Below are 21,249 nucleotides of genomic sequence, written 5' to 3' on the forward strand. Positions count from 1 at the left end.
TGTTGTTTATATATTTTTAGAATAGTGACGCTCAGTTACATCAGTATCACGTTGATAGGTGTAATATCAATAATAATAAACATTGAGTATTTACTACTTACAAGTGCTAGATAATTTATATACAGTATCTTATTTAACCCTCAATAGTAATCCAGTGAGGTAGATGTTATCATTAGCTTCATTTTTTTTAGATAAAGGAAATGGTGATTTAAAAATTATAGCCGTCAGTGTCCCAGCAGAAGTCATAGCATAGTTAAAAGGATAATTGAGAAGAGTTTAATGAACTTTTGCCTACAAAAGTTTGGGCAGGTTATAGGGAAAGCAACAAGACACAATGCAGTGTCCCAGTGTTCCCTGGGACTAGTAATACTGGGAACCATTAATACTCTAGTCCTAATGGGGCAAAGACAGGGAACTCCTACTGGAATCCAGAAAAGAGCTGTAAGCAAGGGTCATCTGACAGGGGCTGTGACTTAGCCAGCCTGCGGTGACCAGGTAGAAAGGAGCCAGGGGAATAAAGACCAGATCTTAATCTCCTCTAATGCTTTAGTTTCCTGGCAGTGCCTCCCACTGGCTGAATGCAACTAGAAACTAGACAGTACAGACTGGCTTGTTGATTTTATCTATACAGGTCAATTTAGAGCAGAGAGGATGAAGAAGGGTGGAGAATATGAAAGGAAAATGGAAAATATCTAGGAATTAAATAACTATTACGTGGCAGAGCCAGTATATGAATGCCAAACACTTTACTCCGTAACCATAATGCTAAACTGCTTCTCATAAAAAAGTTCCATGAAATATTATTTGGCCAGGGAAAATATTTTAAATCTGAAGGTTTCTGTCCTATCACAAATTGTTGGATAGAAACCTACATCCAAACTCACGGACAGGCATTTATACCTAACAGTAAGTGACACCAAATATATGAGAGCTAGGCAGCAAATAATGCCACAGAAAAAAAGTTAGGTGTTGATACTGATTTCAATGTTGTTGGTGTTTTCAGAATATTAAGCCATCCTTGTTTTTCTTGTTCAGATTCCAGACTCCATCATTTCTCGTGGTGTTCAGGTGCTCCCACGAGACACAGCCTCCCTCAGCACTACTCCTTCAGAATCGCCTCGTGCTCAGGCTACATCTCGCCTTTCTACAGCTTCCTGCCCAACACCAAAAGTAAGTACAGTTCCTTGGCACCTTTCACCTATTCTACTATCTGAGTGTGGGAAACTTAACCAATATTTCCCTCTGTTTGTCAAGGTTGGATTGCATGCAAGATAATGCAATGAAAAATTAGTGGACTATAAGATAATTACCACTTACAGTTTTACAGATTGGGCATATTAGGCCAATAGTAAGATAATAGAAATTTCATGTAAAATGTCTACTCCTACATTTACAGCTACAGATATCACTTTCTGTAGCTCCTGTTTCTTTGCTCTAGACTTGTTATTTTTTAGCATACTCATCAGTATAGATGTGAAGTTACTTGTTTATGCAAAGGGTGAATTCATTTCTATAACAAGCAAAATTAACAAAATAATGTCACCAAAGGGTTTTTTTTTTTAACTTGTCCAAGCTAGGGTAGCTCCCTGCTCTAGTATCATGCAAATTTTTTCAAACATATTCAACTTGGAATGTTGCTGCCTAATATTTGGAAACAAATCTAAATTGATTAGAAAGAAAGTTTTAATGCCAACCTTTGGGGGAGGGAGGAAGTTTTTTAGTATTTATTTTTTTACAATTTTTCCCAAGTACTGAATCATGTGTTGGAGGAAAAAAGGATTAGACATTTATTTGCTGCCTCACATCTCCATGTATATGATAAATTAAGTAGCAGACGTAATTATGGCTATTACTGCTTTCTTCTGGAATGTCCCTTTCCTGGTTAAGTTAGTCATTTGTGCTTTCAAGATTTCAATATGATGGATCCAATATTGGCATCAAAAGATTAACAGTAACATTCCTTCTTAACTGATAAGATATGGTGTTCAATATCAAATTTTCACTAAATTTATTCAAGAGATATGCAGGTAATTTTTCAAACTATGGCTTTCTCTGTCATCAGATTTACCACTTATATAGCTCTCTTCCTCAATTCCAACTTTTTCCTGAGTTTTAAGAATGTTACAACTGGACTTAACTAGAAGTGATCTCAAGCCATTCTTCATATGTGTAGTACGGTTGCTTTTACATTCCATGGTACAACCTTCTCAGCAAAGTCCTCACAGTGTTATTACTGTTGTATATCGTTGTTTTTAGACTTGTGTCAAATACAACCAATATTAATTTATAGTTTAAAAAAATTATGGTTCTAAATCTTTAATGAAGACAAAATGTAAGAACATTCTAGACATAAAATGTATGTTAATGCCATTCAGGTGCCAGTCAGCTTACATCTTCCACTGAATGAAAACATGGAGTTCTAAGACTTGAATTGCAAAGAAGCGTCTCATTCATGACTTTCAAAAATTTTTAACAAAATAATTTATTGTTTGCATTAAATCTCAATTATATAAGCTATACTCATTTATGAAGTCTAGAAAATAATGCTAAAACTTAAGTCCACTATAAATGTTTAGTCAAATGTTAAGACCTAAATGTTGGGAATGCAGAACTGTTCAAGATGCAGTATTCTTTTCCTTAATAATATACTATGAACATTTATAAATATTTTAAGCTAAATTCAGTTATACATAGTAGTTCTTGAGCCTTTTTAAAACTTTATAATTATATCCTAATTACAAAGAGAACATTAAATACAATTTTAAAATAATTTGGCATTCCAAACTTACTAAAGTGAAATCCTAAAAATAAAAAAGTCAAATTAATCTATTGAAAGTCTCAAATTATAAGACTGTTTAATTAAAATCTAAACTAAATATTCTTATATTTGCTTTTATATCAGTGACATATAGTCACTGCACCCATGGAGTTTACAGTTTAATTAATGTATATTAAAATAAATATTAAGATAAATGTAAATTATTCCGATAATCATAATTTTACTGTAACTTAATAATTATAAATTGAAATTCTTGCTAAGCAGAAATGAAAAGTTACATTGATAGAAAATAATAGGAGGGAAACCTTACTTAAATAGGATTATCAGAGAAGACGTCTCTAAGGGGAACATTTCACCAGGGACAAAAAGGATATATAAAAACAAAACAAAATTCAGCAATAATGACCATTTTAAAGGTGGCTGTCACCAGCCAATTATCACCAATCAGGAACTCTCAGACTAAAACATCCTTAGTACATGAAAGTCTTAATTCAGTGACTTCAAAATCCAACTTCAGCTATTAGTTCTATGTATTTTAAATAATGACTTTTTGTCTTTGCCTACTGAGTCAAATTACAAGGCCATAGGTTTTAGCACATAAATCTAGGTGAATTGTTTATTTTAGCATAGAATATTTAGGGCAGAAAAGTCAGAAAGCCGGGCTTCTCATTTAAGATGTGGGTAAATGATGTTATTAACTATATTAAGGAATAATAAGAGAAGAAACACATTTTGAAGGTAAAAGGAATTAATACATTTGGTTTTGAACGTCTTCAATCTGAGATATATATGAGACATCCCATGAATCACAGCTAGCATAAAATTAGAACACTAGTGAGTTTGACATTGTTACTGTTACTGTTACTGCATCTTGGTGCTGATACTTATAATTTAGTACCTAATAGTGTTCACTAAACCTCATAGAAATCCCTCTTCTGTGTTTCAGATTAGACGTGCAGTCTGTCATGTGCAGAAATATATGTGCAAATACATTTTCTTTACATGAGAAATATAGTACAGTCTTGAATGATCAGCAGTAGAAAAAACACTTGATAGTAGAAGATATAGATTCAAATGCTGGCTTCTCTGCTTAATAACCACACTACCTTAAGCAAGTTGCTCAGCTTTTCTGAGCTTTGGATCTGTGATTAAATGTAATCTTTGCCTCCCCAACAGGGTTTATTAATTTATTAAATGAGTCTTTTCCTGGTTCTGGGGAAGCAGTGGTGAGCAACTAGATATTGTTCTTACCATTACAAACAGACAAACAGGCAATTACAAATTATAATGAAGTATAAGTGGTATGATTTATCACCAGAGGACAGAATACTTTGGGAATAACCATCAGAAGCACTTAACCTAGTCTTTGTAAAAATGTAAAACAGCTAAATAAACAAATTATGATTAAAAGCTAGTAGTTCCAACCTTTCTGTCTGTAGCTTTTTATCAGCTGGTCAGTATTTAAGCTAAAGGACTTATGTGTGCATCTGTTTTCTTTTAGATCAACAACTATAATATCAAACATTATTTTAGGTTCATATTTTATATGTTTACTACAATATATAATACAATATCATATCATAGATGATCCTTTTATTTTTTTTAATTATCAGCTGTATTGAGGACAAGATCTATAAAACATACCAGACAAGATCTATACCATTTGGATTTACCTTTTGGTATATACCAAAAGGTATACCATATACCATTTGGATTTCCTTGTGGGTACAAAGTCTAGTAAAGATAACCATGAATTATCTTTTCTAAACAATTCTTTATTAAATGGCATTGTCTCCAACAAATATTTATTTGCTGAAATGAGATAATATTTTATTGTATGTGGGGAAAAAATTATTTCTCTTTTTTATCAGTTATTTTGTTTTAATTAAATCTGTCTGAAATGACAAATGATTTTTACTCCACTTGCTTTATGACACTGTGAAGTATCTTGTAAGAACAAACGAGATTTTAATCTTTCATTGCCCTAAGTAAAACAGTGGCTTAGCCAAAAATGTCAAATGGTATGTAGATTCTATTTCAATAGTAGTGGGCAATATTTAGAAGACTTAAATTTTAACATGGTGGTTGTCTCCCAAAAAATGGTTTGCTAAAAGAAAAATTCTATAACAGAAAAATTCTCTTGTAAAGTAAACATGACTCACAATTTATATGAATACTGATTTTTCCATTATAAAAGTTAGTAGCATCTCTGTTTGAAATCAAGAAGCATGAGGTAAAGAATAATGACCAGAGCAAAAAAGGGGGGAAAAAATCCAAACTTTCAATCAGTTCACCATCCCAGTAGATGTTGTTAAAATAGGGAATAATTTTTAAAGACCAATTTAAGTATCTTTTTGTTGCCTAAGCATCTGAAGTTTGACTTTAAAAAATAAGAGTAGTCTATTGTTACATATCCCCTGTACCTTAGAGATTAGAATAGAATTTTGTGCCCAGACTAACAAACAAGTTTTTTTTTCCTCTCAGGAAGAAAATACAAATACTATCTATCTAAAACTAAAGTTTATGAAATGACTAAAAAGTATATGTATTGAAATAACCTTAATATTAAGGGTGTGTTCATTTAATACACTAATGCCTAATCTTCTATTCAAACAAAATGCAGAATTATGATTTCACTATAGGTTTCTGTTATTTTCCTTTGAGCAAATGAATTTAGATTCTTCTGGATAAAGAATAAATGATTTTCTTCATTCACAGTGTCAATGTGTATGTCTGAAAGGCAGTGTGATTTCCTTTACATATAAAAATGGCATTATTGATCTAGTATCAGGTCTAGTATCCATATTCCCTCTGAGATTTTTTTCTTAGTCATATTAGTTTGTACAAATGATTCCACATTGTCACTATTTTCCTTTGTGAACACCAGCGTGATTATGTGATATGGTTAGTTCATTGGTTCGAAACCTGAGGCTCCCAAGTCTGGAGAATCTTGTGAAGTTGTGAAAATTCTAGCCAAGATAAAAACACTAAGTGGAACCCACAGATTATTTTCTACTATTTTGAAGACCTAAACAAAATCAGTAAGACTACTTTAAATACTAAATTTCTTTGCTTTTGTCTGAAATTACATCAACATTGGTATATCAACATCTGTTCAATTGTTAATGACAAATAGAAATTTATGGGTTCTATATGTCGAGTCAACAAGTGCCAAAGTGTTTGGAAAGCACAGAATTAGTGACATCAAAAGTACATCCTCTGGGCATAAACATAGAAGTTTTCTTTTGTACAAAGTTAATTGCCCTATCTGGGGAATACTAAGCAAATAATTGTCTCAACATTATGGTCAAATCTGGCAATTCTCAAATTTAATGGTCTCAGGAACTCTTTATATACTTATAAATTTTTAAGGACCCAAAATAGCTTATGTGGGTTATATCTAGCAATATTTACTGTTCTAGAAATTAAAACTGAGAAATTTTTAAATGTTTATTTATTTGCTTCAAAATAATAATAAAGCCTTTATATGTTAACATAAACAACATTGTTATGAAAAAATATTTTCCAAAACAAAAAATATTGAAAAACATGGCATTGTTTTACATTTTTCAAATATATTTTTATGTCTGGTTTAAGAGAAGACAACTGAACTCTTATACCTGCTTCTGTACTTCAGTCTGTTGTGATATGTTTTGGTTGAAATATGAAGAAACAAATTCAGCTTCACACATTTATGTAGTCAGAAAAAAAAAAGAACGAGCATTTTCACATAATTGTAGATCTTCTTTTGGTGGACACTACACCAAAAATTTACAATTGATAGTTTATTAAAAGTTAGTTGAAGTCTGAAATCTAAAACCCTGTTGAGGACTCTGCCATACTCTGCTATATTAAAATCAGTTGGGCCATCTTGAACTTTGAATGAATCTTATACTTGGACATGGTTTTGGAATGTATTTATTGGTCACTTAGAAAATATAAGTTCTTCCAAATGTTGACATATTTCATTATATTATACCAAAAAATTATCTTCATTGATATAAACGCCAGACTTCTCAAAAAAAGTTTTGGAAGCGTTGGAAGCTCTCAAGCTCATGGTGATATATGTTTTCTACAATTCTAATTTTATTTAAAAGCTAGAATGTTATTCTTGGCAAAAAGCAACAAATCCTGTCTTGTTTTCCTTGAATTGACAGGCTCATTTCATTCAGTTTTGAGAAAATGTCTACCAAACATCTAAGTCTGGATAATCATAGTCTGTCTGTCATTCTTTCATTCCTTCAAGTAAAAACAGTGTTCTATGCAAAACCTGGCTAGTTCAGCTTGCACCTCAATTGTAGAAGTGCTTTTTCTTGAGACAATGTTCATCCTTTGGTATGCAGTGGAAGTATTTTATGCATATTTTCCATTTTGTCATACTCAAGGGACAAGTTTTAAATTAGTATTTACTGTTTTATTGAGGACAATGTTAAATGAAACTAGCTCTTCTTTTTTGAAACTGTTAGTTTGGTTTTTTTGTTTTGTTTTGTTTTGTTTTGTTTTGTTTTGTTTTTTAAACTATTAGTACATGGTAGTGAATAATACGATGACTATTCATACTGTTTGGATCCACCGCCTTGATTTGCACTAAAGTGCCAACCCACCATTACTTTTGTACCATCAGTGCAAATGTCAATATAGTGAAAAAGGAAATTAGTGTTAAAATAATTTGACCTTTTAGACCCTGAAAGGGTCTCAAAGACCTTTGTGGGTCCATGGACTGTATTTAAAAGGACTAGTAGAGTAAAATAAGTAACCTGCCTTACGTTTCTTGAAAATATCCTAGGTCAAAATTATGTATGTTGAATCTCATTTTCCATGAAGACAGTGTTACGGTGATATTCTCAGTCCAGAGATTATATCCTTTATGTAAATGACCACCAGTACCATGCTTAAGTATTATAAATGATTCACCCTGATTCTATGATCCAGATTAATTCTAGGGCAGGGAACAGAGTTCCTCCTACCTAACTGAAAACGAGAGAAGACTTTAAGAGTCTTTTGAAGACACATAACCCAGTTGTAATTTCCAGCTAATTCTGTTCATTTCCAATGTGATACTACTTCTGTATTTGGTAGCAACTGATTTATCCCCAGGATATCCTGTCCTAATAAATACATAGAGAGCTCTCTTTCAAGTCATAGCATAGCTATTGGAAGATAATTTTATTAGGGATATAATTGAGGATGGCCCATTTTTTTTAATTAGCTTGGAACATTTAAACTTGATGAGATTTCTAAATAAAAATACAAATTTTCAGCTTTTCCTTAAAAAATCAGATCAACATTACTGGGCTAATACTGACATATATAAATACTAGCTTGGTATTCTTTATGCCCACCAAGCTGTTTTATTTATTTGCATTAAATCCCTCGCTTCTATAGACATAACTAATTTCCACTCTCATTCATTATTGCCTACTTTGTCCTTTATAACAACATGTGTGTTTTGCTCTTTATTCTGATTTGATAGCAAAACAGATTTTTGAGACTCCAAATAAAGGATGGTTCTCTTATATTCTTTTCTAATGAGAAAGGTACTACCCAATATGGTAAAGTATTTCATATTTTGATAAAACTGAAATTGGATGATAACAGTATATTTTAGCTATAAATTTTGAATTTATAAATTATTTTTAATAGTTATTCTATGACATTCTGCTAAGTATCCAGGATTAGATGTTGATTTCTATTTCTTCATTCATCTGATTGTCTCCTCTGCCTTTATATATAATAGAAATTAAAAGTGGAATTCATCCCATCCTTGCCTAATTATTGAATGTTCACAAAATATGTTCATCACTGAAGTTTAGTATAACTTAACTGTGAAATGTATAATTGCCATCCTGAAATCTGAACTTGCAAATGAATTTTGATTAGTTAGCTTAAAAGATACAACTACCCAGAAATTATTAGCTACAGAGTTAACAGTTTTATAGCTCAGGTAGTCTAAAGTGGCATTTTTTTTTAGTTAAAAAAAGTAATATGTATATGCTCATTTTACAGGGGAAAAAAAGAATTCCTGTATAACTACCCTTAGTAAATAGCAACTTCTAATTTTGCTATATATTCTGTTCTTTTTTTCTATAAATTCAAATATTTTATATAAATGGAGAATAATGGGAAGGCCGTGATTAAGAGCTCAGGTTCTGGGGTCTGAGAGGCCTGGTGAGGAATGTCGGCTTTATTACTTACTAGATGTGTGACTTTCAGAAAGTTTCTTTACCTCTATACCCTTAGCTGTTATTATTAAACTATATAATATTTTAACCTATCCCATTCATTTAGTAATATGAACATCTTTCTATGTCATGAACTTCTTACTTTTTTAAAAATTATCTTCTGCAATATTATTACTAATTTGGTATTCTGTTTCACACTAAATGTTAGCTGTTATTATTAAACTATATAATATTTTAACCTATCCCATTCATTTAGTAATATGAACATCTTTCTATGTCATGAACTTCTTTACATTTTTAAAAATTATCTTCTGCAATATTATTGCTTATTTGGTATTCTGTTTCAGGGATGTAGCAGTTTTTTTGCCAACTGCTATTTGGATATATTAGGTGTTAACTATTTCCCAGTTTAAAAAAAAATAGTGTAATAATTTTCTAGAAGTTAAATGTTTTAGTTTTCTCTTAGTTAAACATAGCAACTTGTATTAATTCTACCTTTAAAAGTATATGCAGAATTCATAAGTCTTGATTCCTATAATTTATATAGATACCCAAAAGAGATTACTTTTGCATATTCATAAATTCAGTTTAATGATATTATGGAAGAAGCAAGTTTAGCATTTGCATTTGACTGATTTCCTGGCAGACATTTAAAAATTATGGATCCAAAGCTGTTTGAAAAATTAACAACATTGAGTATGTAGAAGTATTGCACCTATGAGGCGCTATCAACCCTAGTCTGCCACTTTATAACTTTTGAGAACTTAGTAGACTTCAGTTTCTATTTCTGTAACATCCTGGTATTAAATTAAGTAGTCTCTAAAATCACCTGTAGGCCTATAATCCCATTCCTCTGAAATAAGTTTCTGTACTAACTGAATAAATATTATCACTCTATTTACCCTTCTCGTTCATAATATATTAATATCTAAGTAATATAAAATAATTTACATTTATTAATTCCAGCTTTTGCATTCCATGCTACTATGTAAAGTTGGAGATTATCAACTGAAAATGTTCTAACCTCATTTCAGATCTTTCTTACTCAGATCAAGCTCATCTATTTTAAATGGAATATTGGTTTCTTTTGGTATCCACTAGAGTTCTATTCAAGTTATAGGAAGATAGGACAGTAAGATCTGTAGAAATACAAGAAATAGTGAAATTAAGAACACCAACCATTCAGTTTAATTTAAAAGTTTTGATTTCTATAAATTGATTTTTAATGGTTTAGGGCATGTTTTGCACAAAAAGCAGCTGAACAAAATTACGTGTCTCACTTATGACTTTAATACAGAGCATATCCCAAACTAAAATAGTCTCTAGATCTTTTTATTGTAAAAAGATATATATTCTAAAACTGATCATGTATTTTCTCACCCACAACTTCAGGATTATCTGCTCTCCCTACTCATTCGGTTTTTATTAACGACGGAACAATACGTTAGTTCAGAAAATTATTCAATGAATATTTTTAGTGCATATTATGTCAAAATTATGCTAGGTGTTGGGAATATGGTGTAAAGCAGTATAAAGACTTACTGACCCTGCCCTCAAGGACCTTATAGTGGAGCTGAAAATGAAAAAAAAAAAAATTACAAGAAATCTATCAGATAAAGAGTTGATAGATAGTATTCCTATTCACACTAGTAGGAATATAAATTTGTGTAACCTTCAAGTGAACAACTATATATACATACATATATATATATATATATATATATATATATACACATACACACACGTATATATAGCCTTAAATTTTTTCTTACATTATAAAAAAAAATTTTTTCTTACATTATAATCAATCATAGTTACCAGAAATTTATCCAGTGGAAATTATCAAAGAAGCCATCAAAGACTTATGTACAAAATTATTTATCATAACATTATTCATATTCATGAAAACTTAGAACCAACATTAATGTCTATGATTAAATAACTTATATTACATACATATATCAGTTATTTATATAACCTAAAAAATCATATCTTTTAGAATAATGACATAGGAAAATGCTCAAAAAAAAAACATATGGCTAGAAAAATTAGTAAACAGTACTGCTCAGGGACAGAATTACAAGTTATTTTATAACATATATATTGTTTTAAACCAGAAAAGTAAAAATGTTTGTTTGGTTATTTAAATAAAATCTGGTGATAAGAGAGATGTCTTGCTTAGTTTCAGATTTATAAAAAATATTCATAAAACCAACTATTTATTTGTTTATACCAGAGCATTTTTATATCTAGGCTAAGCCATTCTATTCTTAATCTTGCTGGGTAGAAAATTGTATCATATTTCAGTGTAAGTTTGAAAATAAATTTTTTTCTGTTTCATATACAAATAATAAATAATTCTTAATAACAGGCACTGTACTATTTAAAAGTTATTTCGAAGTGCGTAATAACTCTTTTATACCACACCATTGATGGCTTTATAATTTCTTTCAGAGAGATAAAAAATTTGGAAAAAACATGAATTGCATTATGCTCTGGCAGGAAATAACTTGCTTAAAAATCTAATTTTGTATAGATTGTTTTGGAATCAAAGCTGTTATAGAAACTTAAAGATCAAAATTTAAATCCATAATAAACTATAAATAAATCATTTCAAATGTTAATATACCATAAGAAATCAGATCCTTGAAAATAAAGGATTTCCTAAGGATAAAAATTTTTTTAGGGAAGAGGTTGGTGGATCTGTGTCTTGCTAACAAGATTCTGATTTTTGATTTCTCATTTCTTCATTAACCTTTGCAGCCTCTTATTGGTTTAATTTATAATCATATTGCTTTTCTCCAGAAATGCATTGAAGTATTTCTTTTTCCTTGACACATAATTATAACTTATCTTACTTACATTTCTTCCTTCCCTCTTTTTTACTTTACCACAGTAAATCACATATGAAACCAAATTGTTTTATGATGAAACAACAGAGCTGAAATGCAGTGAATTGAACTATTAACTAGATCCTAAAAAATATTTCTTTACAAGAGTGTGTTTACATTTTGAGCTCTAAAGTAAAACATTTTTAAAAATTTCCAAATCATAATTACCAGAAACAATCTATAACTGTACCAATATATACTGAGTGGTATTGGTTAAAAGATAATTTCTAAGACAGAAGTTTTATTTCCTCTCAATGATACCCATACTTTAAAAAGTAGCAAAATAAAGTAGGGTTAGAAATATTTGTTTCTCGGGGTAGTTCTGAACGTAAATTAGGTAATTCTAAAAATACAGCACTTCAGTTACTAGGACAAAAAAAAAGGAAATATGTTTAATCTATGCAGTTTTAATTCAAGTCAATATAAAATATATCATGAGAAAAAGAGGGAAGAACTACATTAGGCATTCCATAAAAAGTCCATAAAAGTCTAAGTCCATAAAAGTCTAAGTTTAATGAAAAGACCTGAGAAAGAATTTAAGAGTAGCTGAGCTTTTTTTAATTGATGTGTCTTCAGAAAGCCCCTAACCTCCCTAAATCGGAGTTCAAACCCAGAAAATATAAAATCTTTTCTCAAATTTTTTCACAAATCTATAGTAACTAAAGAGAAGTGTGAATACATACACCCAGGGATACGGGCATATAACAATACGGTTTTTACAAGCCTAAAATGTCTTTCAAGTTTTATATTTTATTTAAAAATTAATATAAAGTTGGGTTTCTTTGCTGAAATCTACATATTTGCTTTAATACAAATATAACATTTACAACTACTTATTGTTGGCAAGAGAGGTAAAGGTGGGATGGGGTAATTTTCTATCTTGTTAACAGTGGAAATGATCTTACAGTGAACTCAGGTTTGGAGAATTGGACTAAATCAAAGGTAATCAACAACCCATATTGTATTAGCATCCAGACAGTTTCTTCTGTTGCATGATATTTCTAGAATTCAAACTCATAAAAAAAGGTAAATACAAATAGCAGAGTCATTTCACTGCTTTTACACGCCACATCCTGGTAATTGATCCTTGTGGATAGATTCCTCAGTAATTAATCTCTGAAGAAAGATTCCCAGAAGTTTGCAAAAGAGGTGATACATTGCAATATTTTCAGACTATTTTCAATAGATATTTTGTTAAATATATTCTATCTGAGAGGCTCAATAGAAAATTGAAATGTTTTTGATCCTCTGATTTATATCTTTTGAAATCTCAGTGAAACGCTTATAAAAAGGTTTTCTTCAGGGTAGAAAAATTATTAGGGATAACATTTTTTGTTTTACTACTTTTTAATTTTTAATATGTATACACTAATAATATCAACCAATCATAATCCCCACAATTCTTTCCATCCAATTGTGAAACTTCATTTATGTTGCAGTGATCCTATATATAATATAAATATTTGCAGTTTACTCCTCTTAGTTACTACTGATGCAAAATGTTTAGCCTCGTAGGCAAATATACGTAAAATTAGCTAATGATGTGAGGCTCTTACAATTATCGTGAAGACTAAAGTAATTTATTTCATCCAAATGATAATCTTTTGTGATTACTTTTAAATTATTATCAAAGAAAAATGGCAGTCAGGCATTTGGATTAGCTATGAATTTCTTTTATTTATACTACTCCAGCAACTGATGATCAAGGGTTGACTAGAATAAATGAGAGTATTAAACTTTAAGATCTATTGATGTGACTTTTCTCTAGTTCTCAAATTTTAGTTTATGAGACATACTTTTAAAAATTCTTTCTGAAGTTTTTCAGTATTAGCTATTATACCTGGTTCAGGAGCCACAAAAATAATCACATGACACTTGAATTACAACCACTCTGGCTTTGATAATAACCACATTGGTTTTCTGAAGTCTTCCTCTTGTGATAGTCTAAATTTACAAAGTCAGACTTGTATACAGAAAATTGATGTCAAGCATTGACAGTTGAGCTGTCTACTCCCCAAAATCTTTGTTTAAATTGGTATTATAGTCTATTTTTTACATTTAGAGTTCACGGGTGGCTATCCTTTCTTATAACTCATTAAGTTTTGGTAATTGCACTTGCATTTGGAACTGAAATGGTTGAGGAAAAATTTCTTCCATAAATAAATACAGTAACATAAAATTTCTTCCATCAATAGAGAAACAGATACAAGTCAGGCAGAGGCATATATATACATACACATCTTCTTATAAGCATCAATTTTTTTCCAGCCCTTTTATTTCCACGCCTATAAAGGGAATACAACCTTAAACTAGAAGTCAGGAACTGTGGGTATTGTTCCTAGATTTGTTATTAACAAATAACCTTGAAGAAGATACTTCATGTTGCCGGAATTGATGTAATTTTAAGCCTTCTAGAAATAAAACACTGTATAGAAAATGGTATTCACTTGTTACTGGGTAACAATTCTGAAAGTCTTCATAGCTTCTAAAAGTGTTCAGAAAGCAGCATGGGGCATTAGAATTTATATTTTTATAGGAAATTACCTAGTTTATAATCAAGATATTGTGAGTCTCCACTTAAAATGGGAAACAGCTTTTGGTATAAAGATATTCTCTAAGACCAAAGAAAATAGCACAAGAGAAGGACTAGATATTATAAGTACCCTGCCCATTCAGAAGCCCTCTCTTACAGTGTTGCCATTCTAATTAGTATTCATTGTTTCTAATTTTGAGAATTCTGTTTGACCAAGAAGAATGAGCATTGGTGATTATCTTTTGTGTATAATCTTTAGTTAATGCTGAAGCATTAGTAAAAACTATATCAAGTAAAACCAAAAGTTGATATAATTCTTATGTACCATGATGCTTTTTTGCAAAATGAAAATTCCATTTTCTCAGTATTATTCCTTCCATATGCTATCAGTGGTGTCCTAAAAGGGGTAAAACAATCTACAGCCTGACTCCAGGAAATAGAATTTTATAGCATGGTCAGGTGTCTTATTTTTCCTGAAGACTTTAACACTTGGAACCTGGCATCACATCGATGCTTCCTCTACCATCTCCCAAAACAAACACACACACACACACACACACACACACACACACACACACACACACACACGAGCATCTAGCCAGCATAGCTAACTTGACCTATGCTGGTCTGAATGGAGACCATCATTCTGCACGTATAGGAACCCATAGTGTAAAAACACTTGGTCTGAAGCTTCCTCACCCTTCATCTTTCCTTTTTTTGTTTATCTTCCTCTCTAACCAATTAGTTCTTGTTACAGCTCTATAAAAAAGCAAAAAAAAAAAAAAAAAAAAAAAAATTCTAATTTGTACCTCATCAAATGAAACACTTTGTGTTGAGAATCTTCCTTTTCTCATTTAAAGTGAAACCAGTTTTTAAAATGGCAGTTTTAGTTTTCTCTATCTTATCCAAGAGGAAAATTTAACTGAAATAACAGACAGTTTTGAGGGAGCGGATGTATTTAACATTGGTCTGGCATTAAAATTTTCTGGTTGGGCAGCACAATTGTTTAATTGGGAATCTCAGTTACAGCTGAACAACCTCAGCACTTGGGTCAGCAAGCAGAGGAGCGTCACTCTGTCACCTACCAAGAATGGTGCTTGTTAGAACTGATCTTTCCAGTTAGGGAACACTCATGTTTCTAGTCATACCATTGATGTTTCTGATATTATAATGGAATAAACACTATAACCCTTAAAGAGACAAAGTTCTCTGCATAGGTATATTTGTAATTTTTTGTTTTTCGTAAACCAAATGCAAATGTAACACTACTCCAGAAACTGCTACATCAGAAGTCCCCAAGATAACCAAAAGTAAGTGCCCGTTTCCTAATCTCAGGAATAGTGCTATAATAAAGACTGAATTCTAGTAACCAGCCTATTTGCAGAGCATGTCGTATAGCCTCTGGGTTAGTTAACTCCTTGGCATCCTAAGAGGTACCTCGAAGAGTCGATTGATGTTTTGCATGTATTACTAATGTGTAGAAAATTTTTTAAGTTCACTTTTTCTTTATTCTGTCTTTTTTACCCATCTTCCCTCATTGTAGCAAATTAGACGGCCGGATGAAAGCAAAGGAGTTGCTAGTAGAGTTGGATCCCTCAAAGTAAATATGTTTCTAACATTTTTTTGGCAAGATTTCGTCTATAGCCTACACTTCTTCCTTTTTGGAGGGTGGTGGGAGGAAGGGGGCTTTTTCCATTTTTCACCATCCCATTTTTTTATTTTAATATTTTTATTGGCTGTTGGGTCATTTTTTTTTGTTTGTTTCAGCTGCACATAGAGCAACCAGCTGAAGGCAAGCTGCCAAATAACTAGCTTTGAATGGCACCACAAACAAGAGAAAGGGCAACTGTCTCATTACAGGTGCCTATAATTTGGGGTTCTAGAGTAAACCGTTCCTCTGATTGATGTCACTGACTATGTGTTAAGTTCCTCTTACACAGAGAACTAATATTTATTTTCAGAATATTATCTCCCCTTTTTGCTTTTTTTATAAAAAGTAACTAAATTTTATTTTAGTGTCATTACCATTTGTAGTTCATACCAGAAAAATAACTATTATGAGATAGTAACATTTGTTATATATAATGAATCTTAAGAATTAGAAAAGGAATTTTATATGATGCTGGTGTAATGGGCTCATGTATAGCTAATAGTATTTAAACACTTTTAATCCCATTTGGTTTTTTTTTCAATTAAAAAATTTATATAACAATCAGTGGAAACTAATATATATCCAAATGTTTGCCCATTTGTGTATGTAATCTGCTAATACACAGCTTAAAGATTTCTGATCTGATGGTCCCATTTGCTAGTTCTTAAATATCTATTTGGTCAATATATCTTGGGCACTCGATGCTCTAACATTCAATCACAATGAAAAGGTAAGCCAGTTATCACCCTTTAGCAACAAAGACATAGTCATTGATCACTTTTAATGCTGCCACCATAAATGCAAGGTAGAAAATTTGCTGAATTTTAAAAATGTGCAGAGGAATTTCCCCCCAAATTAACCACTACTTGTATCTCTCAGTCCCATTTGTACTAACGGCATTAGTAACTGTTAATCAAAATGACAGACAGTTCACTGCATTGGGATGTCTCAAAATTCAATTAACTACCTTAAGGCCTAATATTAAGTCAATTCAAAATTTTATACACCTCCCCTTCATTTTCATTTAACAATTTATGAAGCACTAATTTCTGCACTCCTTCTTCTCCTTGCCTCTTCTGCCTTCTTAATTTTACTTTTTTTGTTGTCGTTTATTTATTTGTGTGTGTGCACACACATGAGTGCACATGGATGAAGGTGTGTCTGTATGTTTGTGTCCTTTATTCCAGACAAGCCATCTTCTCTGTTTCTGACACTGCTGTATACTGGGTAGTGATTTGTTGTGGGGGGTTTTTTGTTTGGTTGGTTGGGTTTTTTTATGTTTTTTTCACTAAGGATAACGAGAGGGGATGGGAAGTGTTGATTATATGCCTGTTTCAAAATCAAGGAAGGTTAAAATTATTCAGTAAAAAAAATACAAGTTCATGCATCCCAATGATATATCAGTAGCATTCCTCACTGTCTCTTGTGAGGTATCATATTTTACCTTTGTCTTTAAGGGAAGATAAGTCCACTATTGTTTAGCCTAATGGATTATGAGTCAGATTCAAGCGAAAAGGTACAGTGTGACATAACTTTTTAGAAATTATTGATAGTGAAATAAAGATAAAATGGCATCTGTAAGTGCAACACCATCTGCTATAAATTGGATTGTGTGTGCAAGTGTGTGTGTGTTTAATTATCTCTAAATTCAGCTTTTGGCTGTATAGAACTTCAAGTTATAATTGTGTGCTTATTATTTTTAAGTGTATGTACAGTATGATTATGTATATACACATATATATGTATAAGAAAAAAAGATACATGTTAGGGTTCAATCAATTTAATATGTATTCATTCAGCCTTAAATCAAAAAATGTGTTTGGGAAAGAAAGACAAATTTCATAATTTTTAAGTATTTTTATTCCACATTTCTACCAAATAGAAAATTTTAAAGTGAATCTCTAAGGAATTATAAGGATAGTTATAGTATTTATTTATTTACTCTAACACTTTGGGGAGAAAAGATGCTATAATTAAAATAAAACATTGGCTTCCTAGTCACAGGTTATTGAACATGTATTCTTCTGTTATACAAAGATCTTTAATGTTTTGAAATGTTTGCCAAAGGCAGTGAGAAATGTATAATGCTGTGATCTTATTTTTAAAAGGAAAAAGGAAAACTGAAAAGAGAACAAGTTGCTTTTTCAATTCATTTTCTGATGTTTACATGTAGCTCCATCGAAAGCTGGAGGAGCTCAGAGATCACCTAGAAGGCAATGTGAAAGGATACTCTCTCAGAGTAAATGTACGATTTCACTCGGTGATTTTTTTTTTTCCTAAACTTCTGCTGACTGGTAATTCCAAATCTGATTGGTTTGTCCTCTCATCTCCATCTTTTTTACTTTCTGTCTCTTTTCTCCCTATCTCTCTCTTCCTTTTCTAGCTGCAGCTTCATGCTCACGTTTATGAAATAAAGATTTAATTGGCAGGGTAGAGGACACGCAAGTCACACTAACACTGAAGTTGATTTAATAATTTTTTGGCTCCAATGCAAAATAAAAATTCTTTTCAAAGTTTATGTTTCTTACACAATTGTATAATTTTCTGAGACTTTTTATGAGACTTCATTTGGAGCTTTTCCATTGACTGTGTTCTGCCCCTTGTGGGATATGTCAGCAGGATTGTAAATTATTGGCTGGATCCAAGTGCTAGATCCTTAATAATTCAATTTCAGTTATCAAGGAAAATGATCAATGTTAGAATATCATCATAGGTAATCTAGCAAGTAGACACATTTTCTTCTGAATTAATAGGCTTCTCTTAACTTGGACTCTTTGGGAATAGCTATGATAAAATTTTTTTGTTTAAAAATAAAAAAAATTAAGCAGTAAATATCTTCACTGTCATGTAACATCTTACAAATACTTGAGATAAAGGCTATTATACCCAAGACAGCACTCTGAAGGAGAACAGTACCTTATAGCTACTCAATACTATACATGTATCAGATAGATAATACTAACAGTAGTATTTTTTTGTGACCCATAGTTCAGACTCAGAATGCTTGGTCCTTCTCCTAAATATATCTTTTCAAAAAAAAATGGAAATCTCTAAAATGGTTTATGATGTAAAATATGGCAGAAGAAAAGTTAAATTAGTGCAGTAAATAATTTCTGGCTCAATTTAACTCTGACATTCCATTCCTAGTGCTTTTTAAGAAGTTTCTATCAATCCTAGCCTGGCCTGGATCCACTTCTCCCAAGATTATTGTCATACTTTTAATCCATATTGCTGTAATAGTTTTCTTATAAAGAATAGAATAAACAATAATAGTGATATTATAATTCTCTGATATCTCGGCTTGTTTTTAATTATATACTATACATAGTTAAGTATATCTCTATATTAAATTTCTGATTACTAAACCTCAAACTTGTTTTTATTAATACTAATTGTTAAATTCTGATTGCTAAATTAAGTTGATGTAGCAGTTAATGCAAGTATCTCATTTTTCTACTTTCTTGTGAGTCAGTCGTTCTTTTCTATCTATATTCTTAGAAGTTGAAAGATTATCCATAATCACTCCCAGAATTTATCCCACTGTCTTAAAAAAAAAAAAGAATTTTATGATTAAATCAGTCTGAACATACCTAGATATTCTTCTAGAAAGCCCTAAAAAAAATTCTGATTAATTAATTAATGTATTTAGTGTCATACTCTTTGTAACCAATCATGAGAAGTGATTTTCTTTTTCAGTCAAACCAAGACTAGATAGTTGAGACTTGCTAAGGCCTGTATAGAAGGGAGTTAGTGTTAGATTAGGGTTAAATTAAAAATTTTGGCTTCAAAAACTGAGTTATATCATGCCACTTTTCAGTTTCTTTTTTTCAACACCTATACTGCATAGTACAGTATATAATGACTAACCCCAATGTCTTCATCTTTTGTTATATTTCACTGGGTCACACTTTGTTCTGATTACCTTTTTTTTTTTCTAATAAGATTGAATATGAGGTATAGCATTCTAAGATTCCCATTAACTAGAAAAGTATCTGGAGGAAAACTATCAAAAGTCAAATTGTAGCTTCTGTAGACAGTTCAGTTTAGAGAAGATGCATTTCAAAGAGCTGAATGTTTAGTTTCTCTCCTCCCCTTTAATCCCATTATCCCAGAATGCCTTACAACAAGCCTTGCCTGTTAAAAATTGTTGCTTAGAAGCAGAATAAAGCTATTCTCAGTTGCATAGGTTATATAAACAGATTTTGTTTCTAAAATGAGATAAATTGGCATATAATGACCATTCCATTTTTTGAAAATTTATTTTAGGCGTCTATACACAAGAGCAAGTATGTAGGTGCCTTTCAATTCATTGAAACATTTATAAATATGAAAGATTAGAACCATGTTTGTACTTAAATATTTTATTATTACTTGGGAAAATGAGACATCATTCAAATCTTTGGGATAAGGATTTAATTAAATCATTAACGCTTCAATTTATATCTTCTATGTGTTATATTTTAGAGAGAAAAGATTCCTGCATCCTTACTTATTACAGATAATCAATGATTATCTGTAAGGGAGAATATTCTAAGATGTAATTTTTGGAATAATTTTAAAATTTATTTATCATATGAAAATGTACTTCTTTATCATACATTGACACTTCTATAGCAAAAAGTAGGATGTGTTAGGTTCTGGAATTATAAATGTATCATCATTTTCTGTATGTAGTACAAAGTGGAAGTATTCAGACCCTAAATCAGTTTTTAGTAACTTTTAATAATAATAAAACTATAATCACATGGCTTTACAAATTATCATCTTGTAAACAAAGTCTGTCTGATTTAATGATTGCAAGTTACTACAAATCCTTAGACTAATAATGTGTTGAGAATAATGACTGAAAAATCCCACATAAAGGAAAAAATTACCTTTACATTTAATCAAATACAGGAATCTAGTAGGAAGAACATTAAAAGTAATGCTTAAAGTTGAAAAACTATGTAAACAGAGTTGAGAATTGGAAAACATAAGATGATACAAACTAATACTTTACAAAATTAAGTCAAAGTGAGTTTACAAAGTTGAATTAGTTAAAGAGTGATGGAACCCTGAAAAGCTTGAGTGTTAAAATATTCAGAGAAAAAGAAGATAAATGTTCATGAAATAAAAACTAGTAGAAAGAAAAGAAAGGAGAGAAGTAAAAATACCAAAACCACAAATATTATATTTTCTCAGTGTATGCAATGTGATGGTAAATTTCTACTGAG

General features: G+C 31.0%; 1 protein-coding gene across 3 annotated transcripts in view; it reads left to right on the top strand.

The window, feature by feature from the left end:
- Positions 1 to 21,249, top strand: part of GPHN (gephyrin) — a 632,007-nt gene that overhangs the window by 421,551 nt on the left and 189,207 nt on the right. For 2 of the 3 annotated variants that reach the window (XM_042989931.1, XM_042989932.1), the window contains one exon: positions 1,036 to 1,170. In XM_042989931.1, coding sequence (XP_042845865.1) covers positions 1,036 to 1,170 — 135 coding nt within the window. Of the gene's footprint in view, positions 1 to 1,035; positions 1,171 to 15,928; positions 15,986 to 21,249 lie in introns of all 3 variants that reach the window. The other variant, XM_042989933.1, reaches the window with a different exon arrangement.

This window comes from Panthera tigris, chromosome B3, assembly GCF_018350195.1.
Source record: "Panthera tigris isolate Pti1 chromosome B3, P.tigris_Pti1_mat1.1, whole genome shotgun sequence".
Taxonomy (NCBI): Eukaryota; Metazoa; Chordata; class Mammalia; order Carnivora; family Felidae; genus Panthera; species Panthera tigris.